The sequence below is a fragment of the Suricata suricatta genome, chromosome 5, assembly GCF_006229205.1.
Source record: "Suricata suricatta isolate VVHF042 chromosome 5, meerkat_22Aug2017_6uvM2_HiC, whole genome shotgun sequence".
Lineage (NCBI taxonomy): Eukaryota > Metazoa > Chordata > Mammalia > Carnivora > Herpestidae > Suricata > Suricata suricatta.
The window spans coordinates 58,686,567-58,711,494 of NC_043704.1; the positions used below are offsets into that span (position 1 = coordinate 58,686,567).

Here is a 24,928-nt window from a genome sequence, read left to right on the forward strand (position 1 = left end):
AGAAGCTTTTGAAAGAAAGGATTGCCCTGCCTAACACAGCCTGGCTAGCACCCCCAGCACAGCAGGTCACCCACTGGGGGAGTTTACATTAAGGCTAGATCTTTAGGGGAAAGGAGGGACTTTCAGGAAGACACAGAGCCATGTGGGTTTTACCTCAGCTCTCCACTGTTAGAGTGCACCTGGCAAATAATGACCCACTGGCCGTTTTCACAGGTTCCTGTTGGGCCGGAGCAGAACTGAGGTCAGGGTCCCTCGTGCAGACACAGACCTGGCTGCCAGGGTTCCGGCCGTCTCCCGCCCACTATCGGCAGCACCTTTTGGGGGACAATGGCTTTTGCTTCTTACTCAACACTGGTAAAACTCGGCCTGGACCTCTTAAAATGAAACAAAAGTGCTTCCTGTACAGAGCTCCTCTATCCAAAATGCCAAACCCTTAGATTTTTCTTTCAAATAATTGTAAAAACAAGTTCTCTAACATTTAGTCTTAAGATTTCTAGCCACGTTTGACTCAACTTTCTGATTTTTTTGTTGTTCCCCCCAATGTCTACCCCAACCCATTAAGCATCACCACCTCCCATAGACCCAAAATATGGGGCTGGATTCTTAGAAAGACCCTTCAGGCTGAGTATCTGTCCTTTCTCAGCTCTGTTTTTGAACTGCAAGTTGGAGCAAGTACAACAAGAAAACATGTTGGGCTCTTCTATCGGTGTTTTAATATCAGTAATTTGTGATTAAAATGAGAAATGTCAAAGATGTGACCATACGGTGACCTGCACAGTGGGGGCTCCAGAAAGAAGAAGGGATGGAGTCATTGCCAAGGCAGCCTGCCACTGTGTGCAGTTTCAGACTTCAGGTCCCTTTAGGTCCTATCCCGTTGTGCTAACACTTAGTAGCTTCCTCCCCATACTCGTGCTTCCCTCCTGCACTAAGATTATGGTCTGGGGAATTTATAGTTTGAGAAGCAGGAATCTCAATATAATCCTATCTTTTTTTAAGATAACCCTGGCTGTGATGGCCACCCTCCAGAGATATCTTAAGCATAGTGGATGATAAAGCTTTGTCATGTAAATCTTGTCCTAAAGATACAAAAAAAATAATCAAATGACTCCTCTACACACATACATCTTTTATCTAAGTTCTACCGATATAGAGAAAAATATTTAAGATTAAGAATACATAAGGAAAAAATGTAGATGTGCATGTATTTACCATACATGTATAACATACAAAGTATGCATGATAAGTACGTGGATAGAAGAAATCACACGAAACTGCTGATGGCAGTCCATTCAGTAGAACGGGGTAGAATGTACCATGTGCATGGAATTGACTAGAACATGCACTATCCAGGGGTAGTAGGTGGGGTGGAAGGAGAAGGTAAACTTTCCCTGTATGAGATGCCTTTCTATTTTTAATAGAGTCCATGCATAAGTAGCATGGACTCCTCAAAAGCAAAAGCTAGTATACGGATTATACCATTTACCTCACATCAGTATCTGTGATCTATTCCTACTCTGACTCCTTGCTTATTTGAGAATGGTTTACCTGGGTGTGGCTTTTCCTGTCTTCCGTGTGACCTTGTGGAGTCCTACAATTAATCAGGGCTTCCCTTTGCTCCTTTGTAAAATCAGGGAGTTGAGCTAGTGGGTTTCCAGAGACGCTCCCAAAACCAAAGCCATCATATCCCAGCATCATTTCCTTTTGAGCTTTGAAACTCAGGAAGTCCTCCTAGGCAAATGGTGATGGGTGTGGCTTTCCAGAGAAAGCCACATTCTCACCTGAAGTCCGTGATTTCCACTGACGTAAAATAACGACTCAGAGATGGGGATGAGCTGTACACAGCTGTGAGCTGAAACAAACAGGAACAGGGAAAACGACCAGATGCATTACAGACGGATCACATTGTGTATCACCTAACAGAGCAAAACCCTCAGAGACAGAGATTCCACGCTAGCTAGTTCACTTATCCGGACACCCTGGACCAAGAAACAGGAAGTGTGGGCCTACCCCAACCAAAACTCAAGTAAACACTCATTGAAAAGAACCTCATTTATAAGGCGCAGGTGACCAGGCTGGGATTTTCCACATTTCTTACGTGTTGTGCTGACACTTGTAGCCTTCTTGTTGGGAGTGGTCAGCAGCCAGAGTCCACCCAAACCCCAGGACCCTGGGCAGGAGACAACACAGCAGGGCTGGGAAGGTGGAAGAACAGGCACCCTCCCCGCCACCCGCCGCCCCCTACCGGGGCCTGGCACATCGCTGGACAAGGGCTTCTCTCCTTTCTGTAGAGCTTTACTGTAAGGAGAAACAGCCACAGAAGCCACAGGCATAGCACTTTCCCCTAGATAACGGGACCAAGTGGGGCTGGTCTATAATTGCAAGGATGTAGAGTTCTTATTTTAAGTATGAAATACCGCAATCACACACACAAAAATGACAGCTGTGTTCCCAATACCCAGGTTTCATGCCTTTTATCATACTTAGTTCAGCCCTTTACTTTCAGAAACAAAACAAAGCTAAACCCACTCCTACACACTACTTTTCCTCCTGCCTTTCCCCAGTTCCAATCATTGTCCGGAAGGCAGCCTATGTCCTTTTGTGCATGTTTTCACAAAGGTAATAAGTCTTTGTGTAATCATAACAATTCATAATTAGTTTGTGTTTTTATTCAAATAAAAGGTGCCATATTCTACATGGTCTTCTGTGACTTGCTTTTTTTCACTCAAAATTACATTGATATTTCCCCATAATGGTACATAGAGATGGAGGTCATTCAAGCTAACTCCGAGCTCCTGCGGAGACTCCGAATGATTACACCAACTTTTCCATTTCCCTGTGATGGTCACGTGCATTGTTGGCAATTTGCTCTTATCACAGATCCTGCCCAAGTAATCATCCTTGACCATTTCTGTGCCTCTCTTCTTGTACATGTAGAAGTTTCCCTTGAGTGTGGGCAGAGAAATGGAATTACTGGGTCCAAGAGTGGGTGCTTCTCCAGGCCACCTAAATAAATGTTGCCACCCCGCTCTCCATCCCAGCACGTGTGTTTTAGTTCCCACAGCCGTGCCGGTACTTAGTGTTACCAGATTTCTTTTTAATTATTGCCACTCTAAGAGGTATAAAATGGTTTTACATTGTTTCAGTACACATCATTACCAGCAGGGTCTTTTCCTGTGCATTTAGGAACTCTGGGATTTCTCACCCTTGAATTGCTTCCTGGTTTCCTGTCTTTCTTTAGGTTGTCTGTTGCTCATTGGTGTCTTATCTTCTAGATCTGGAGTGTTTGCTGTTATATTCTACACACCAGCTGGTTTTACATTACAAATATCTTCTCCTAGCCTCTGATTAACCTTGTCATCCCGTTTCAGAGAGAGGAATCCTAGCATAGGAGTACCTGAGAACAGGAAGCTGAATGCACTTACATGGCACTTTTGTAAATTTCACATGTGAAGGTTAAAGGCCTTGGTTTTTTAAGTAAATATGTTCTAGAATGAATCAGGAGGACTGCACTGGGATCTGGCTACACTACCATGGACCCAGCCCTGGGGCTGGTGTACACCTCCAGCCAGGCCTCTGAGAGCCTAGCCAGGCCCACTCCTGGCTGGCCTACAGGCTCGGATGGCATCCAACGGTGCCCTTGTGCTGAGGCCAGTGACCCAGCGGCACCCATTATGGCTGGGGGTGCCACTACCTCATCCAGGAGCAAGCAGCAACCCTCCCCACCCCCCACCCAAGGGAAGGGCCCTGAGGGGAACTCTGCTCATTTTGTCTCCCACCACCTCCCAACAGAATCTCCAGGCACTCATATTTCCACAATACACGCCCACTGACTTCATCTGGTGACAATTCAATCTCCTGAAGGTGGAGCAGGAGGGATCAGTGCATCTACGGTGTGTGCCTCCAATCTTGTCATTTTTGTCGTGATCTTAACAAAGAACCCGACACAGGAGGCCTTACTACCTCTTCCCCTTTCATTAATAAAGGAAATAGCTTTTGGAAAGGTCTTGAAACCTGCCCAAGGCCACTCTGCTCCTACGGAATTCAGTCCTGGGTGTTACAGAGGCCAAATCCCCTTTTCCTCACAGGTTCCTGCACTACCCAGTAGGATGAAGCAGGAAGGAGCCTGTCCTGAATACCAAGGAGGAAAGAAGCCTAAAGTGATAAGAACTTGGGGGGAAATGATTAAGTCATATTGTAGTTTTTGAGTCTCAGAGAAAAGAATGCTGCCAACAGGCCCATTCAAGAAGTTAGAGAGTGGCTCTACAGGGTTGCTCAGAATTGCAGGGCAGAGGAGGAGGGGGAGGAGGAGGAAGGGAAGGAGAAGGAGGAAGAGATTGCTATAGATGGGTTTTTTCCACTCACCTCCTTAAATACACACACACACACACACACACACACACACACACACACACGAATGTATGATGGAAGAGATTATGTCTTTCCAACCGTCTCTGTTCCCTCTCTCCTCTTCCTTTTTAATCCTTAGATTAATCCTTAAACTTATTTAATTTTAATCCTTATTAATTAATTTAATCCTATTTTAATCCTTAAAATTATTTATTTTTATTCTAAAAAATGTTTATTCGTAAAAAAAATGTTTATTCGTTTTAGAGAGAGGGAGAGACAGCATGAATGGAGGAGGGCAGAGAGACGGGAGACAGAGGGTTTGAAGTGGGCTCTGTGCTCTCAGCACATGGGGCTCAAACTCATGAACTGTGAAATCATGACCTGAGCTGAAGCAGGATGCTCAACCACTGAGCCACCCAGGAGCCCTTTATTTATTTTTAAATATTTATTTTTGAGAAAGAGAGGGGAAAGGCAGAGAGACAGGGAGACAGCATCCCAAGCAGGGCTCCTTGCCTTCAGCACAGAACCCCCACGAGGGGCTTGAGCTCACAACTGTGAGACCATGACCTGAGCCAAAACCATCAATCAGATGCTTAACTGACTGAGCCACCCAGGGGCCCCTCTCAGAAAAAAGTTTTAAGCTAAAATTTTATGTGAAAAGCTGAAATGGTATACCAGATCCCTTTCAGTGTTCACTCTAGGATTCTGATTCTTTTTGGTGACACGGTCCCCTGCTGTCATTAGGTCATGTTCACCTATCTGGAAGCTGTTAACCACATTACTTTGGCCTAAAGAAGTGAGAAGAGGGACCTCTCACCCCTTGATCTGGTGTCCCACACTGTCCCTACGAGGCCAGGTGCACCCAGAGCGAGGCACCCAGTGAGCTATCAGAGTTGGGCAGAGTCACTAATTTGGGACCAGGAGACAGTTTGCCTGTGTTACCAGAGAAGCCACCGTTAACGCCTGCATCGAGCTCACAGGCCTGGGTTAACACGACATGCAGCTAACAGGCTGCCTTATGCAGAATCAGGGCCCCACCTGGAAGAGAAGAAAACTCTGGCAGTGGGATAAGGGAGAGGCTAGGAAAACTGTTTAGAGAAGCAAGACAATAAATCAAAATCGAAGACTTGGTCTTCCACTGTTCCCTCTCATTTATTTACCTTCCACATCTGGAAACCTCCAGAAGTTGGCATGGGTTGATGAAAGAAGGGAATTCTTGACCTAACAATAACCTCATAGGGTGCCTGCATGGCTCAGTCAGTTAAGGGTCTGACTCTTGATTTTGACTCAGGTCATGATCTCACAGTTGTGAGATGGAGCCCAGCATCAAACCCCTCAATGAACCCCACATGGGGCTCCCTGGTGTCAGGGGCATGGAGCCTGCTTAAGATTCCCTCTCTACCTCCCTGGCTCCTGCCCACAAAGGCACATGCACTCTCTCTCAAAAGGAAAATAAAAAGACTAATATCTCTAAGTTCCTCACTTTCATTCCTGAACATATTTGGTTAGAAGCTCATTCACCTCATATGACTTAACTTGTATCATCTTATAAAACAGATAGCTTTAAAAAAAATGTTTCACAGAGATGGGGCCCCTGGGTGGCTCAGTAGGTTAAGCGTCCAACTTTGGTTCATGATGATCTTGCGGTTTGTGAGTTCGAGCCCCACTTTGGGCTCTGTGCTGACAGCTCAGAGCCCAGAGCCTGTTTCAGATTCTGTGTCTCCCTCTCTCTCTGTCCTTCCCTGCTCACGTTCTGTCTCTCTTTCTCAAAACTGAACATTAAACTAAAAAAGTTTTTAATGTTTTACAGAGTTCCTTAAATGCATCTCAGATGCACCGGTGGGTCCATAGGGAACGTATGGTGATTTCCATCGATCTGAGAAGGAACCAGCTCAAACAGGCCTATGACCTTGCCCCAGGAATCATGACAGTCCCTGCCACTACACAGTGATGAGTTAAAAATGCCTGCAGAATCTGGTCATGTCTGGCTCTGTGCCAGAGATACGGCTCTAAGGTGAATTATTAACATCCATTTCCCTCTGACATCAAGAATTCAGTCTGTTGTATGTGACGTGTGTAGATGCTGAATCATGTCATTTCTGCTCAGCAAATGCAAAACCCCTTGATAAGAAAAAACAATCAAGAGGAACAAGGCAGGAGGCCATCCACTCAATAACTTGCTCTGGAAGCAGGTGGAAGACAAGGAGGAAAAAAGGGCTTTCAGATAAGATTTAAACAAGGAAGAGAAGCCCCGATAATCATCCCAGAGCACAAACTCCCGTGACCCAAGGAGCACTCAAATATCATGCCCTTGAAGACCCAGAAACGAACTCTGGGGTGACTGAGAAGGAATCTCCGCCTGGGAGAGCTTTCCTAGGAATCAAGGGAAACCACAGGGAGGTGACTCACACCATTCAACTTACCAACTGCAGAGAAGAGCACAACAGGCTGGTCTGGCTTAGATTCTTTTATCATACACTTTTTCGGGTCTGGCTGTGAACCCAACCAACCCCACGGTGAGGTTGCACAGCCCTCATATTACGAGAAGGACATTCTCCTGCATTTCCTGCTCCAGGAAACAATGCCACCATCTACTCACTCGGCCACCCAGTTAGGAGTCCAGAGTCATGCTCTCCCTCATCCCCACATCTAACCAGCCATTAAGTCCTGTTGAGTAAGAAGACCTCTTAAAACTCACTAGAGGGGCACCTGAGTGGCTCAGTCAAATAAGCGTCTGACTTAGGCTCAGATCATGATCTCATGGTTTGTGGGTTCGAGCCCTGAGTCGGGCTCTGTGCTGATAGCTTGGAGCCTGTTTGTGATTGTGTCTCCCTCTCTCTGCCCCTCCCCCACTCATGATCTGTCTCTCTCTGTCTCTAAAATAAATAAACATTAAAAACTTAAAAAAAAAACTCACTTGGATCTTCCTTATTCCCCCTGCCAGTGCCCCGGGCAAGGGCCTGCATCTGTCACTTGGACCACTGCAATACCTTAGTCTAACTAAGCTCTCAGCCTCCAGAGTTTCTCCACCACACTGAAGGGCTCAAATGAAAGGCTGACCATGTCAACAAACGAAAACTTTTCACTTCAGCCTTGCCAAATAATAGAAGAACCATGTCTTCCGTCTGCAAGTCCCCACCACATGGTACCCAGCAGCAGCAGCACACGGCTGCTCTTTTAGCTCTGCTCTTTTATCCAAAGCACTCCTGCCTTAGATTTCAAGACTCATCCTGAGTATCACCTCCTCTAAGAAGCCCTCCAAGCCTCCATCCTCACCTCAGGTAGTTTAGATGCCCCTCCTTTGTGGCTTTATAATATTTTACATGCATCTCCACGATGGAACTATTTAATTGCTTCCTCTTCTTGGACTGGGAGCCCCTACTGAGGGCACAGACCTTAGGGCCCTGACACTTGACATGCTGTCTAGCACATCACAGATCCTCAGTGACATGACAGGTTGAATCCAATGTAAGACTGGAGTGAGGAACTGAACACTGCCCTCCAGGACGCATGTAGCTGGAGGTCAGGGCTCTTCTCTAAGGCTTCACACTACAGACAATGCATTTCTAAGTATCAGTTTCTGCCAAAATCCAGACAAAGAATCCAAGCCCGGAGGTACTTACTTGATAGCCCTATACCAGCTCTTCTCCAAGAACCCACATTCTCATGTAAAGAACTCCATAAACAATGATTAAGACGTAATTACCCTATTCCTGAGCTGCTCAGGCAACTCTCCTTCAGTAACACAGTCCTCTGGAACCTTTAGCATGACCAAGAATGTTTTATTTGATGATAATTCAAGTATTTCGTTTTCATCTTCATCGATGTAAGTTGCTAGAGAGGAGGGGATTAAAAAGTAAAAGTAAACACATGCTTCACATAATACATCGTTCCACGGGCTGCTACAAAAGGCAAGGAGCATTGTCAAGAATAGAACCTAGACACAGTAAGCACAAGCAGGAAGGCTTTGTCTTCTTGGTAATATCAAAATACCAAACGGAGGGCGCTTGCCTCCATTATGACAACAATTTTGTCTGTGCGGTTTATACCAGAAGAGGTCCCAGATTCCATCGAATACAAACAGGGAAAAGCCGGCAGAGGGGAGTGGGAAGAACATGAATCTCTTTGTTAAACAGAACCTGCAGCCTTAGCTATATACACGGGGGTCCAGGCAGGTGCCGTAGGGAATCTGCGGGATGAACGGTGGGGCGATGGGGGACAGAGATCGGGGGGAGCAGGGAACTTCAGTGAATCACCTCCATTCTGGGCTATCCAAGACCACACTGAGGGACATCATGGACCAGAACGGAGTGGAAACTAGAAATGAGCCAGGTCTTGACATCACCCAGGACGATGAATGGTGGGCATGAAGCCACGACTCTGCAGCCTGTCCCACATGAGACAAATGTTGACACATTCTGTTTGCAGAAGGGAAACCAAACTGACTCAGAGCCCCAGGGCCTTGTGTTCCTGGTGAAATGAGTTCTGTGTGGCTGCCTGCACTCTAATGGCGATGAGCTAATTGATTTTTAAGCAGTTAGAGCCAAAGGAAAAACACACAAAGTCAGGAGCCAGGAGCTAGAAGCTGGCACTCATGGTACTGACTCTGCTCCCCGGGCCCTGTGCGGGCCTCCTCGCTTGGCCCACAAAGGGAAGCACCTCTCCGGCCCTGAGAAAGGCGTGGGCGGTAGAGGCAGGTGTCTGCGTTGCCTTAGACTTTCCTCTCAGATCCCAAAGTTCAGACATAACGTAAGCAGCCTCTATTACAAGACTTTGAAAACGCCATCAGTGGATGACGGATGAAGGGCAGGTGAAAAGTAAGAATCCTGATATTTATCCCCTGATGCAGTTCAGGAAACTTGAGGCATGAGGAACGAGGGAACGTGCAGAAAAGAGATTCCATGGCCTGAGATGACCGGCTGAGAAAGGCCTGCTTGAGGCTGGCCCCTCGCTGGCCTCTGGGAACCTGGACTTGGGAGGGTTCCCACATTTCCTTCCAGAAAGGGGCTCACTATGCCTCCAACTGTTGGTACAAGCAACACGGCTTATACTGAATGCCTCCATTCCTTCTCGGCCTCTGGAACTTTACTTTGTACCAGGCAAAGGCTGCCTATGGGAACAACCCCAATAAAAACCCTGGCACTGAGCTCCTAATGAGACAACACTTCACACGCCTTGTTGCAACTCATTGCTGAAGCACGTTAAGTGTGTCTTAAAGTTTGTGCCTTATTTCCTCTGGATTTTGTTTTATATCATTTTGTCATCATAAACTATAATCGTCTCTATGATTACATGCTGAGTCCCATGAGTTCTCTGGCAAATCATTGGGTCTAGGTGTAATCTTGAGGGCCCCAAACACAGGGAATGATCTCTGCACCCTTGTTTGTTGAAAGTCATTACATTATTTTGTCTGACAATGAAGTTATGTCTGCATAGCTGCAAACTTGCCAAGTACAGGAAATTGTAGCAAAACAAGAAAAAAACTACTAATAATCCCTTACCAAGTCTTCCCCCTTTTTTTATTTTTTAAAAATTTAATGTTTATTTTTGACGACAAAGAGAGAAAGAGTGTCAGAGGAGGAGGGGCAGAGAGAGGGAGACACAGAATCTGAAGGAAGGTCCAGGCTCTCAGCTGTCAGCACAGAGCCTGACTCAGGGCTCAAACCCGAGTAGTGAGATCATGACCTGAGCCGAAGTCAGAAGCTCAACCGACTGAGCCACCCAGGGGTCTCCCCTCATATTTTATATTATATATTTTAAGGCTCCCTGAGAAGACTATTGCTTATTTGTCTTGATTCAGTTGCTGCTGTTGTTAACATAACAAAAGCTGTTTCCCCTGGTGTCTGGAATTCCTTCCAAAGATTATTCTAATGGCTACATGAGGTTCAAAATTGGCTCACCATTTCCTTACATCAAATTTTTAGTATTTTCACCTTCCAGCATAACAATGCTCCAAAACTACCGCATTACATTTCCATACCGGTATCGCTGCCCGGAATGAACCAAGGAAAGCCAGAAAATGAATTCAGGATTCACACAACTGCTGAATTCAAAGACTCTGAGAAGAGACAGCAAAAGAGGTCTCCTATAGTAGCTCCAATGACATTGACCTACACTTATATCACCCAGATAAGGATTCTGTACCAACTCCCGGCTAAAATAGTTGTGTTTGTTAAAATAATACTGACTATGACTCATCCAATCAGGAGACTTTTTATGTCACTAATGAGACTTTATCTGGACAAAGAGAAAATTTTTGTTATTTAAAAAAAAAATATCACAAAACGGGGTCGCTTGGGTGGCTCAGTCGGTTAAGCGTCTGACTCTCGGTTTCAGTTCAGGTCATGATCTCACAGTCTCATGAGTTCAAGTCCCACACTGGGCTGTGCACTGATGGTGTAGAACCTGCTTGGGATTCTCTCTTTCTCTCTCTCTCTCTCTCTCTCTCTCTCTCTCTCTCTCCCCTAATCACACTATCTCTGTTCCCTCAAAATAAATAAATAAACTTTAAAAAATTTTAAAAAGGGGCACCTGGGTGGCTCAGTCAGTTAGGCGCCAACTCGATCTCGGCTCAGGTCATGATCTCACTGTTTGTGGGTCTGAGCCTCATGTCAGGCTCTGTGCTCCTGGAGCGGAGCCTCCTTGGGATTCTTTCTCTCCTTCTCTTTGGCCCTCCCCCACTTGTGCTCTCTCTCTCTCAAAAAAGAAAAATAAAAATAAATTTTAAAAAATAAAAATAAAAAAATAAAACACTTTTAAAATTAAAAATAAATAAATCACAAAACATACAAAGTATGTTGGAGATACACAAAACAGCTCTTTGACTGGAAAATAAGAAATGAGGTGTCAGGGGGAGGCCTTAAATGCCAGATGTCTTCAGGAGAAGATGGAGGCTGTTAAATGTCTCCCAGGAAGGAAGTGGAGGAAAATCTGGTAATGGATGGGAAGAAAGGGAACTAGGAGGGATGAGACAGGCAGACACAAGATTGGGCGAGGCTGATTTTGACTGAAGGGCAGTGGAAATCAGAAGGAAGGAGGGAGGGAAGGAGAAAGCCTGAGATGTGGAGACAGAGCTGGCTTTAATAGCAGCCAGACTTAGTGTGAACCTTGGTGTTGGCTACTATTTATTAGCCATGTGAACTGAGTTAGTCACTTAAATCTCTGAAAAGAAATATCAACAGCTCCATTGTGGGAAATGGAAAAGATGGGAACCAACACATACAAAACCTCCAGCACAGTAGCCCACAGGAAGTGGACAGTCACTGGTAAAGGTTGCTACCAGGGACTACCAAGGAATGACTGGATAAGATTGGAGATTTGACGACCCCCTGGATACAGGAGAGAAGAAGAGATCAAAAACAGTCCAAGATATCAAACCCAGACGACAGGAAGAATAGCTACTGTACTAACCTAACCATCATGTACAGACACTTGGCTGCGTGCTTGCAGATGTAATTCTCATGTGATTCTCAAACCAACCCTATGAGTTAAATATTAATGTTTTCATTTTATTTATTTTTTGAAAGTTTTTATTAATTTTGAGAGAGAGAGACAAAGCATGCATTCAAATGGAAAAGGGACAGGGAGAATCCAGAGCAGAGTCCATGCAGTCAGCTCAGAGTCTGATATGGGGCTCAATCCCATGAACCATGAGACCATGATCTGAGCTGAAATCAAGAGTCAGACACTTAAAGGACTCAGTCACCTAGATGCCCCTAATGTTTTCATCTTAAAATGAAGACATTGAAGCTTAGAGAAATGCATAATTTGTTCAGGTCAGGTGGCGTTAGTAAGCAGTAGGATCATTTATAGACACAGATTCAGAAATCATTCTTATTTTACAAATGTGGAAACTGAGGCTAAGCAGGCTGAAGAACTTGCCTGAAGTTGTACAAATGGATGGTGGCAGAGGAGGAATAAACAGGGCCTCATGTGTCACCATGAAACTATAGAGTGAGCCAACAGGGGCAGGGGATACAAACGAATAGTAGTTTCATATAATGATGGAGACGATCAGGTTGAGATCTCCAGCCAAGAGTATGACTCAAATTCAGGAAAAGTGTGTGTATGCAGATCTAGGAGGCATCTCCAAGAGGGGTGGCTGCTGCCTTGGGAGTGAATGAGTTCCTCAAGGGAAAGGATGCAGAATGTGCAAAGTCAGAAGGTTGAAGACAAGCTTCAAGTACCACACGTGGAGGCCAGAGGCAGAAACAGCAGGAGACGTGAGGCCCAGGAGTTCTGCAGGTCCACACGAGCACAACACACTCAACAGAGCTGAAGGCTCCAAACAGGGTAGGGATGGGGGAAAGGCCACTGGGCTGCATGATCAAGCAATTACTGGTAACCTTGGGAAGAACAACTTGGAACCAATGGGTTGGGGAGTAATCAGGAGGCAAGATCCAAATGCAGACCTCTGTTTCTAGAAGTCCACCAGTGAAAAAAAAGAAAGAGAAAAAAAATCCTAAAAAGAAGTAGCAAGATTCTGAGGGAAGAAAATTTTGAAAGACAGACACTGGCCACACATTTGAAGAGGCCCAAGTTGAGAAAACCCTGAAGATGCCTAGCCAGACAAGGATCTATCTAGAGGTCCATGGGTTAGGAGAAGCTGGAGAGGATCTGACGGAGAGCATAGGGAAGAGGTCGGTTTTGGGAAGGTGAAGAAACATGAGGTTTGACAGAAAGAGAAAAAGGTGAAAACACAAAGAAACTTCAAGGACCTTGGCTTACATATTTGCTACTAGGTTCCTGCCCCCAAAGGTCTTGCTAGTTTATAACTTGCTAGTGCTGTCTGCCTAGGATTTTCCCATGAGTCACCCTCTACCAGGGAGCACTGCCCTGTACAACCTGTCTGCCGACACATTGTGACCTAAAATGTGGCTCAGACCCAACTCAAAGACAAAACATGCATTCAACACATGCCACTTCTGGTCTCTGCTTACATCTTTGACTATGACTTAGATACAGGAAAGAAGAGGAGATTGAAAACAGTTTCAAGATATCAAGACTGGAAAACAGGAAGAATAGCTACTGTACTAAACATCACGTAGAGATACTCAGCTATGCCCTGGTAGATGTAATCCTCATGTAATTCTCAAATTAACCCTATGAGTTAAATACTAACGTTTTAATTTAAAAAAATTTTAATGTTTGTTTATTTTTGAGAGAGAGAGAGAAAGAGGGAGAGGGAGAGAGAGAGGATGCGAGTGCCAGTGGGAGAAGGGGCAAAGAGAGAGAGGGAGACACAGAATTTTAAGCAGGCTCCAGGCTTTGAGCTTATAGCACAAAGCCTAATGTGGGGCTTGAACTCATGAATCGTGAGATCATGACATGAGCTGAAGTTGGAGCCTACCTGACTGAGCCACCCAGATGCCCCAAATGTTTTCATTTTGAAATGAAGACATTAAAGCATAGAGAAAATACATAATTCGTTCAGGTCAGGTTCAGCTAGTATCTTGGTATCACAGTCTTCCTACTCAGGCTTTCCCCTACCTTTACCATTTATATCAAGGAACTTATAATTCTTTAGAGAGAAGAGGAGAATCCATCATTATCTCTCCCCTCAAGAGCTGAAACAAAACCAAGCCTCCAGACTCAACAGAATTCCCTGCATTCTGCTCCCAAACTTGGCCACTTTAAAAAGATCTCATTGTCTCCCGTAAGCCTAGCAGAATGCTAGCCCCTCCTGCCCAGTGTGTCAGCAGCCCTGGCTCAGTGCTGTAAGCAGAGCCATGATCCTGAATTTGCCATCAGTTCCATGGCATACCAAGGGCAAAGTGGCTGGACAGCCCACCCTCCGTGCAGGCAGTAAGGGGTGCACAGTCTGTAGGAAATTAACAATAATAAAACAGACCATAGTTGATGGTCATTCTTAACAATGTTAGTGACAAGATATCCCTCCGCAGTGGACACCTCTCCTTGGGAACCCCACTGTGCCCTCCTCAGCTAGTTACCCCTTCCATTGTGGGACCTGCTTCGTGTCCACTCCTGTGTCTGCTCCAGCTCCATACTTACTAACACTGTCTCTGAGCTTCCATCTGGGTTCCACAGAGCCCGAGATAGGCCACCAAGGAGCTGGAGGAAGGGAAGAAGGAGGCAGGAAAAAAATGGCAAAGCAGCTCAGAAGGAACCTCACTTTTTTTTCAAAAAAATTTTTAATGTTTATTTATTTATTTTGAGAGAGACAGAGAGAGAGAGAGCAGAGGTAGGGGCAGAGAAAGAGGCAGAGGGAATCCCAAGCAGGCTCAGTGCTGTCAGCACAGAGCTCAGTCTCGAGAACCATTAGATCATGATCTGAGCTGAAACCAAGAGTCTGACGCTCAGTCAACTGAGCCACCCAGGTGCTCCTGAGGGACCTCATTTCATAATGAAGCCGGATGGTCATATGTGCTGCCTGTGAGTCTCCTAACACTGTGCTTTTCCAGACAGCAGTGTTTTCCACACAGAGCTCAGAAGTTCTAGGAATTTGATTCCTTTGCTGGAGCACGGCAAATAGGTAATTACCAATTATTATATACTTTCATCTCAGAAGTACCTTCAGAGATCACTCTGTGGAAGCTGGCACTGTCATGGAGGGGAGCCCTGTCCCTGCCCCTGTGACCTACTGCAAACGCCTACCACCACCTACCATGACTCTCCCCAAAGACCCAAACCCCCGAGGGCTGAGGTGCCAAGTAAAGTAAAAGTATTGCTCTGATTTAAAAAATGTGAAAGTTTGCAAATCTCTCTACAGCATTAACATTTTAAAATACGATTTTACAACCACATTGAAAATGAAGTTTGCACTCCACACGGCATACAGCTCTTCCCTGACTATTATCCTAACACCTCTCACATCCCCCGAGAAACTGGAGGGACATGGAATCCCTTCCTCTGCAGATCGCTGTTTGTGAAGAGGTCGGATGAGCTTTGAGAATGGAAGACAGCTCTTGGGTCTTGTGCTTTAGAATCCTGAATATTCAACCAACTGGATCTGCTGTATCATCCTTTGTTAGAGGCCCCAGATGCCAAGAGACAAATGGGCCAACATTCAGGACAGCGCCACCTAATCGTGATGGGACAAGGCCTCACGGCTCAACTTGAGTTTCAACATCCATGCGTGGGGGCTGATGGGAAGAAGGGATATGAAGGCCCAACCCAAAACTGCTGTCCTCAGCATGATGGAGGCGGTTTTGCACCTCTTATCGACTTCTCCCTACCTCAAAACCAGCCCGTGGCCTCCAAGGATCATCCATTGCACTCAACTATACCTTAAGTAACTAAGCAAACATGGTGCTTGCCTGAAAAACTCACGTGCTGGAGGTTGGCGTAGATCTTCCAACTTTCCTATTCCTTCAGGGACTTTAAACCCTTGAGACAGGAGAGGAGGAGGTTGGGAGGAGGAACACAAGGTGAAGGGCAAGTGGAGTTCCTGAGGAAAATCCCAGGACCCCTTCTGGAGAGACTCAGGGACTCCTCAGTCTTGCTCTCACCAACTCAACCCAAATCTTTGTGGAGACCATCAAGAGTATCCCAACTCCAGAAAAAGTATCCCAACTTCCTGGCCCTTGCATTCATCCCCACTTACAAAGAAAAACAATTTTCTTCTTTCCTATTTTAAAACTGAAATGATTGCCCACTGGAGGGTCCTATATTTATGCATCACAAAAACCGTAATATCAATAATCATAAAAAATTAGCAACTATTTAAAAATGCTTTAAAATGGTGTGGAAGACTACATCACACAGTCTTTCAAAAGAAGTTCATGGGGTGCCTGGGTGGCTCAATCAGTTAAGCGTTGGGCTTTGGTTCAGGTCATGATCTCACGGTGTGTGGGTTCAAGCCCCACATCGGGCTCCGTGCTGACAGCTAGCTCAGAGCCTGGAACCTGCTTCAGATTCTATATCTCCCTCTCTCTCTGATCCTCCCCTGCTCGCACTATCTCTCTCTGTCTCTCAAAAATTAAAAAAAAGCATTAAAAAAAGTGTTCACAAATAATTTCTTTTTTTTAAATGTTTATTTAGTTTTGGGAGAGATAGAGTGCATGAGTAGGGGAGGAGCAGAGAGACAGGAGGACAGAAGATCCAAAGTGGGCTCTGTGCTGACAGCAGAGAGCCTGAGGTGTGGTTCGAACTCACCAACCATGAGATCATGACCCAAGCTGAAGTCGGATGCTCAACTGACTGAGCCACTCAGGCACCCCTCACAAATAATTTCTAATAAAATAGCCAAATGGTCTCAATATAGCATTAAAAATTCTAAAGGTAAGCCACAAGACTATTAAAAAAACATTTGATCTCAAATTATTTTTAACATGCAAGTAAGAAAAGATAGAAGAAAGTATATTGAAATATTAATATAGATGGGCTTCATGGGTAACTGGATATGTATTGTTTTCATATTCATAATAAATAATAAATAAAATATGTAAAGCATATAGTTAGCACCATGTTTTTGTTTTGTAAACACAAATATACTAAACAGTTATTTACAAGATAAATTAATGACAGCGTATAGATTCATGGTTCTATTGAAGTTTTTAGATGCTTTCAAATGGGCTATTCATTATTTATCATTATAATAATGTACTAGGTATATCATATGAAGTATAAGAAGTATTTTACCAAACAAATGATAAGAAAAAAAATCAAACAAACAGATGTAGAGATACAATGAAATATAAATTAGTACTTAAGTTAACATTTGAGAAATCTTCACGATCCAGTGGGCAGAATTTAAAGTAAAACATTGGTCTCCACCCTTCTTTCAGAGTTTATAAAGCAAACCAAAAAAAGAAATGTAATAAAGCAAACAAGCAAAGAACCATGTGTAGCTACAACTCATACAACAATCCCAAACCAGCGTTAAATTCAAACAATAATGAAATAGCAATCAGCACATCTTGCATATCATAAACAAGCGTCAGTCATAAACATTAAAGGAGTTCTTAAAATGCATCAGCTTAGTCCTAGTTAAGTCCTCTTACCTCCAATAAGACATAAGCTTATGATGATCACTACAATGAGACCTAGGAAAACAGAGGCAATGACCATCCACAGTTTGCACTTTCCAATCAATGTCTTATTACAGGAGCTCCACAGGTTCTCCTTGTCAGCCTGGAAAGCAGAGGGACACTGTCAGGCAGTCACTGGTCTCAACATGCATTTCTGAATGCTTATAAAGGGCTAGTCATACAGAAATGAAGGAAGAGGGATCTTGCCCTCTAGGGGACTACACTCCAGAGACAGGTTCACGAAGAAGCAGAATGGAACCTCACACAGAAGTGAAGGAGAAAACACCTGGCAGCCCTGAGTGGGGAGGTCAGGCAGGATTCGGGAGGATGGACAGAGAATGGCATCGGCAGCCCGGAGACAGCAAGCATTCTGGGGGGCGGAATTCATGACAGACCTGGCCAAGGGCCTCGTCTAACAGGAATGTGGAAGTAATAACAGCTAAGATTAGAGGGAGTGAAGGGCTGGAGCATCCCTGAGAGGGTTCTGAATGCTGTCAGAGAAGTTTGGACTTCCCGTGGTGTGTGCTGGGGACCTGTGGAAGTTTCTGGAGCACAAGAGTAGAGTTGAAGAACAAGAGAGAAATGAAGTGTGCACAAGCTAAGAGGCTATGGCTATGACCCATACCACAGAATTAGGGCCTGGGACGAGAAATCAAAGGAGGGGTGTGAGAGACACCAGGGAAAACGCTGTCCTGGGGGTAGTGAGGCAGCCACCGCCATGGTTTACTGATCACCAGCACCAGTTCATTGCATTCTAACAGCCCCGCCCAGGAGGCCCTGGCCCATCTCCCAGATGCAAGTACAGACGGTAGCCAGAGCAGATCCCGGCTGTGTGTCCCTGAAAAGCTGGCACCTTTTGCCCAGCTTCGGACATGGGTGCCTCCACTCAGTGCCACCATGTGTCCCTACAAGGTCCCTTCTCCTGCTTCCCACCGAACCATTAGGTAGTTCCCACACAGAGACCAAGGACTGTGATGGGGAAAAAGTGTGTGCCTGTATCGGGATTCCCTTCCCACACTTACAAACAGAGTGACCGCCTCATTTAGCAAGCTCCTGAAGCCCACCAGCCCCACCACCCTCGACAGTGAAAATGACAAGCGTAGCGTCCAGGGCTGTTGTAGAAACTAGAGATTGCGCTAAACAAATATTAGGAATTCAACAAATGACAGTCATCATTACTCCATGTTCTCGTCCCACAAAGCACCAGGAGGTATGTCTGGAACCCTCCTCCTGAACAGACAATTGTGATGGTGCTGGTGGCCAGCAGTAAAAGGGAAGTGCTCACTTTAGGACTACAGTTCAGACTTTTTCAGTGAGAGACCCCCAAGCCTGGCAGCACATCAGAATCAGCTGAGGAGGAATTTAAACCATGCACATTGAGGGGAGCCTGGGTGGCTCAGTAGGTTAAGCGTCTGACTTCGGCTCACGTCATGAGCTCAACATTTGTGGGTGCGAGCCCCACATCGGGCTCTGTGCTGACAGCTCGGAGCCTGGAACCTGCTTTGGATTCTGTGTCTCCCTCTCCCTCTGCCCCTCCATTGCTCGTGCTCTGTCTCTCAAAAATGAATAAACGTTTACAAATTTTTCAAAATAATAATAATATAAATAAATAAATAAATAAATAAACGACACACCCCGAGCCCTACCTGGACACAGGGGACCGGATGGTCAAGGAGGTCGGGGCAGGCCCCTGTCTGTAATTTTGAGCTTCCCAGCGTGAATCAGTTGCTCTGTCTATCAGGGTGGAGATTTCTGTCCTGAAGTCTTGTCACCTCTTCAGGAACCAAGTCAGATGTCACCATCTGACATGGTGGAGGTCTCCCTGCCATGTCACCCATAGAGCGATTCCCCCAGAACATAGCTGCCACACAGCTCATCTACCCCTGCTTTGTCTGGTTCCGTGTTTGAATATAAACAGATACCAGCTTATCATCCAAAGTAAACTGAAACCAGATAGATAGAAGGAGGAGTGGTTCTTAAACTTCCCTGTGCTCACATCCAACACGTGTGCCTCATTCAGGTATGAGGCACATAACACACACGTGTTTCTTCGTTGTAGAGGGTTCCAGAAGCTTGAAGAAGGTACTTAGAGAAATTCTAGAGTACAGCTCACATTTTGAAGCCCCTGACTGCACTTTACATGGGCTTTCCCCGGTCAGGTGTGAAGGAGCAACATCTGAACAGAAGAAAATGCTCAAGGTAAGAGTGTTTCTGGAGATCAAGGACAGTGCCATCTCTCAACTCAGCAACTGCAAACTGCTCTGAAGCCACCAAAGCCAAGGGCTCAAAAAGTCACGTAAAAAGAAGTCCCATACAAGGGATCTTTGACTTCTCAGGGCACAGGATCATATCTTCCTATTGACAGAGCCCCTGAAAACAAAAGGACCCCATGCCATGTTCAGTCCTTTAATTTTTTAAGTTTATTGATTTACTTTGAGAGGAAGAGAAAGAGAGAGTGGGGGAGGGGCGGAGAGAGAGGGAGAAAGAATCCCACGCAGGCCCTGCACCGCCAGCACGAAGGCTGCCATGGGGATCGAACCCATGAAATAAGAGATCGTGACCTGAGCCGAAACCAAGAGTCAGATGCTTAACCAACTGAGCCACCCACATGCCCCGGCCATTTTCAGTCCTTATACAAGAAGCAGCCAGGACCATAGGATTAGTACAAAATGAAAAGGGCTGAAGTCTCAAACAAACCACAGAATGAGGGTCACTGCACCTCTCTGGCCTCTTGCTGTCTTCACTAATGCTTTCCCTTATAGATAATAAACTAGGATCCTCATGGCATGAAGGGACCGCTACTCTGACTTTCAAGGAAAAGTCAGCTCTGAATCATACAGCCCTCACGTGTACAAAATGCCTCCTCTTGCCCAGCCCAGAGCTGCCAACCTTCAGCAGGTTCACCATCCTGCCGGCAGGGCCTGCCAGTCCTAGGGGGGAGACTCTACCCTTTCAAAATTAATCTTCTAGACTTTAAGTCATTGTAAAGTAGTCGGTCAGCTACTCCCAACCCTAAGATAAACGACAGTGCTTCTCCGCTCTTTGCACATTAGAATCAACCAAGAACTGTGTATTCTTTAGAAGTCCCCCTGGAGGGGCGCCTGGGTGGCTCAGTCTGTTAAGCGTCCGGCTTTGGCTCAGGTCATGATCTCACAGTTCCTGGGTTTGAGCCCCATGTCGGGCTCTGTGCTGACATTAGGCTCAGAGCCTGGAGCCTGCTTTGGATGCTGTGTCTCCCTCTCTCTCTGACCCTCTCCTGCTCACACACTCTCTGTCTCTCAAAAATAAATAATAAACATTAAAAAAATTAAAAAAAAAAAAGCAGTCCCCCTGGAGATTTGGCTGTACCCTGAGGGTGAAGAGCCTCTGAAACAGCTGGTGAGTGCTCCCAGCGCTGAGATTCCCCTGAAAACCAGATCACAAAGACACACTGTCTCCTTCACTGGCATCTTCATTCTCTCTCTCACGCCCAAATTCTAGGTTGGGAGGAGAAGCCATGGGCAGCTATTTCTGCAGGGTGCTTTCCAAAGATGTTTGCCAACTGCATCTTACATTCTGCGATTTGTGTTATATGGCTCAAGATGTTTTGTAGCTTTCCTCTGAACACTCCCCCAGATATTCACATCCAAATACGTGAGTGCAGGCCCTCTTGGTTACAGCAAGCTTTTCCGGGCAACTACGTGGATGGAACTGGAGGGTATTGTGCTAAGTGAAATCAGTCAGTCAAGGAAAGACAAAGATCATATTGCTTCCCTCATATGAGAACTTTAAGATACAAAATAGATGAACATAGGGAAGGGAAGCAAAAATAATATAAAAATGGCGGAGGAGGGGGAGACAAAACATAAGAGAACAAACAGAGGGTCGATGGAGGGGTTTTGGGAGGGGGAATGGGCTCAGTGGGTAAGGGCATTAAGGAATCTACTCCTGAAATCATTGTTGCACTATATGCTAGTTACTCTGGATGTAAATTAAAAAAATAAGTAAATTAAAAAAAAAAGCTTTTCTTCTCTTTGGCTCAATTAGGAGCAGATATTGTACATATCTGGAAAATTTTTCTTAGCGTGTAGGAAAATCTGTACTTTGTAATCTAACTGTGGGATTTAATTTACCTCTTCACACATAAAAAAATCTAGCTGATTCTTGTCCTAACTTCTGAACAAGGTATAGCAATGGGGCTAATTTTTAGCTAGCCCATCCATAGGAGTCTTGCCTACTTCAAACTATCAATTTGCTGCATTATTATTCTAATGATGCTGCCATCTTTTAAAATGTCTCTGGGACTTCTAGTTGGGAACCGAGGTCAGAGCCCATGTGATGAGTTATAAAAGAAAACCAGTCTCTATTACCCATAACTTCCTTTTCCTTTCTGACCCAACTATACTGCCATGTGTACAGTCACAACAGGCAAAGTAAACTCAGAGACTTACATTCCTTTCCTTCAAGCTCCAAGCCCAGATCAAGAAAGGGAAAGAAGTTCCTTCCACCGCCTCTGTATACCGTCCCAGATCAGACCTTCCAACTAGGAAGATACCCATGATATGGGACGTCTCCTTCCCAACGGTCCCAAAACTGTTCCCTCCTCTTCACCCATCCACCTGCAACCCCCTCCTCATTCCAGATGGACTATGCAGGCATTCATATTTCACTTACGTCCCTGAACTCACAGAAATTAGTAATACATAATTTAGGCAATTATACATGAGTATAAATTATACAGATGTTCTCTCTCTCTAATTATCAATAAGATAAATCCATAAAAACAGCATTTGGTTTGAGACCTAAAAATTCCGAGTACAGATCGCAGAGCCACCACTGAGAATTTTAGTAACTTCTCTGAGCCTCCGGTTTCCAGTTTCTTCATCTGTCAAATCAGAATACTGACACTTTCCTCTGAAGTTTCTTGGGGTAATTAGAAACATTTATGTATGAGATGTATTTGGCACACGACAGCTACAGAGCATATGGTTACCAAAAATGCATGAGCTTAAGCTATGTTTCAAAACTGGAAATCTCAGCACAGAGTCGAAGGAGACCTACACACAAAATTCTCAGACGCAGGAATCTTGTGCTTGTGGGTGCCGGCACTTTACAGGATTGTACAGTAGTTGACTTTTCAATTTAAAATACACTTCAGGGAGAGCCTGGGTGGCTCAGTTGGTTAAGCGTCCGACTCTCTATTTTGGCTCAAGTCACCCTCTCACCGGTGAGTTCGAGCCCCACTTTGTCTCTGTGCTGACAGCACAGAGCCTGCTTGGGATTCCCTCTCTCCCTCTCTCTCTCTGCCCCTCCCCCAGGTGCTCTCTCTCTCTCTCTCTCTCTCTCTCTCTCTCTCTCAAAATAAATAAACTTGTAATCAAATAAAATACACTTCAGCTTACTCTACAGAACCAAAGAGAATGATTAACACACTAGATGAGGATTTTCTCTTTTTTAATGTTTCCTGTTCAAATATTTGCATGCCCTCCAAGTGTTCAGGTAACCCTTCACCTTGACACCACCCTGTCACTCACCATAGCTTTTCCTATGTGGTGACCTACAAAGCTAAGGCACAAGGAAGTCTAGGCTCTGGGTATACACCTGGCTGACGAGGAAGTTAATTAGCACAGGGAAGAGCAATTACAGAATACAGACGCCTCACTTGCGTGTGGCTTCTACTCCTCTGTTTTCAGCAAGATATTCCCAGGCCTCCCGGAGAAGCCCAGTTAACCACATTACCTGTGAACGCAGACCTTTGCACCTTGCCACAGAGCACACCTTTTAGTGGTGAAGTTGTCCCCAAAACTCCAATCTCTGGATCTGGTCGCAGGAGTCACAAGGAGTCCTGGGTCTATCTAACATGAAGCAAGTATTCCCAAATCCATTCCTAGACCCTGCCTTGGAGGACTGAGGCCGAGGGCCCATAGCCACTTGCACACATGTCAGACCATCTTCCTTCCCCCTTCATTCTTCTGCGGGGTTCATCTTTCATTCATAAAATCCCAATCACTCTCCAGGGTATCCATAGGTACGTCTAAAAGCAGACTACAGTGTTTCCAGGAACCCATGCAAAAGCTATGCTTTCACCTTTTGACTTCCTTGCTTATCCCTGAAATCAATAGCTGAGTAGTCAAGGGCGTGGGAGTGGAGAAGTGAGATCTAAAAACGATCGCGCTGGAGCCATGCATAAGGGGAGTTCCAAGCATCCTGTAAACCTCAAGCAGTCTTAGGGGTTAATCAGAGGGTAGAGGCCTGTGAATTCAAAGTCTCTGCTAGTTTACAAGCATTTGATGAGAATGAATAATGTTCACTGCTAGGGCTGGAGCGGAAAAGAGGTCCCTTTAGAGACTGAAAGGAGGCCCAAGCAAATGAGCCATTCGTCTAGTTCTTGGGACAAGAACTTTGAAATTACTTCCCATCTACTGAGCAGGGCAAGCTCACTCCCTTCTCCCTTCTCTTCCGGAGAAATCAAAGACCAGGAAAAGAAAAAGTGTGAGGGATGTGAGCCGGGATAGGGGATGACTAGCAGTGGAGGAGGGTAGCAGGAGGAAGGTGGAGGGTGGGTGGAAATGGCAAGGCAGTAAAGGTAAGGCAGAGATTTCCAAGGAAGGGAGAAGCTCCCATCGATCACTCCAGTTCTCACTTGGAAAACACAAAAACAAAACAAAACAAAATAAAACAAAAAAACACAGAATTTAAAGTTACAATAGTTTTTTTAAACCACCTCTGTCCTTGGGGATTGTCTCTCCGAAGAGAGGAGCCACACACCTCCAGGGTAGGAATTCTCAAGTTCCACGGCGGTAGGAGAGCCCAGAGGGGTGGCGGGAACTCCGGCTGGCTTCGGCTGGTGCGCACGCCCGCGTCGGCTCGGTTCAGAAGAGCCCTGCGCGCACCACCAGCGCTCGGCGTCTGCGATGCGGGGAGAGCTGGCTGGAAACGGGCCACAGTGAGCGTGCCAGCCGGGGTCCGGGACCGCGGTCGGGCTCCGGGGGCGCTCCGACACCTCCCCCGGAGCCCAGCCGGCCTTACCTGGGCTTCGCGAGGCTCCTCGACCGACAGAGGGATGACCTGGATGGTTCCGTAGAGAGGCTTCTGCTCGTCCGGCTGCGCCCCGAGCACCGAGAGCTCCAGCTCTTCCCGGGTCAAGGGAGATCCGGCGCCTTCCATGAGCAGGCAGGGCAGGGCTGAGCAACCCGCGAGAAATAGGGCGCATGCACGTAAGGGTGCAGAGTCCAAAGCGGCCTCCCAGCGGGCGCACACTCCGCCCCCCGCCTGCCCGGCGGGGCAGACCTCGGGCGGCGGGCGGGGCGGGGCGGCACCTGCGAAGGGGAGGCGCCCCCGGCGCCCTCAGGGGTGGAGCCACGGCTGCCGTGGGCACGGGAGCCGAGCAGAGAGCCGGGCTGTTTTTCTGGTTTGTTCAGGGACCTGCGGGCTCTGCCTTTCCTGTCCACGCAGATCCAAAGCAGCAGCTGAGCGGAGGGACCGGTTGAGGGGTAGCCGCGGCCCGGATGGGCCTGGCAGCGCCATGCCACGGAGGAAAGGTCGCATTCCACCTCCAGGAGCTGTCTGCTGCCGGGGCTTGCCCCCAGCGTTCTTGGCCTAGCCAGGTTCAT

The 24,928-nt window shown here is 46.1% G+C and overlaps 1 protein-coding gene across 1 annotated transcript in view; it reads right to left on the reverse strand.

Moving 5' to 3' along the window:
• The window catches only part of C5H3orf52 (chromosome 5 C3orf52 homolog), a 26,521-nt gene extending 1,593 nt beyond the window's left edge, over nucleotides 1-24,928 (reverse strand). The window contains exons 1-6 of the mRNA XM_029938711.1: nucleotides 24,679-24,928; nucleotides 24,345-24,634; nucleotides 24,084-24,245; nucleotides 17,310-17,439; nucleotides 8,054-8,181; nucleotides 1,779-1,849 (exon numbers count right to left, since the gene is read on the reverse strand). Of these exons, the coding sequence (XP_029794571.1) occupies nucleotides 1,779-1,849; nucleotides 8,054-8,181; nucleotides 17,310-17,439; nucleotides 24,084-24,245; nucleotides 24,345-24,634; nucleotides 24,679-24,928 (1,031 nt within the window). The remainder of the gene's footprint in view (nucleotides 1-1,778; nucleotides 1,850-8,053; nucleotides 8,182-17,309; nucleotides 17,440-24,083; nucleotides 24,246-24,344; nucleotides 24,635-24,678) is intronic.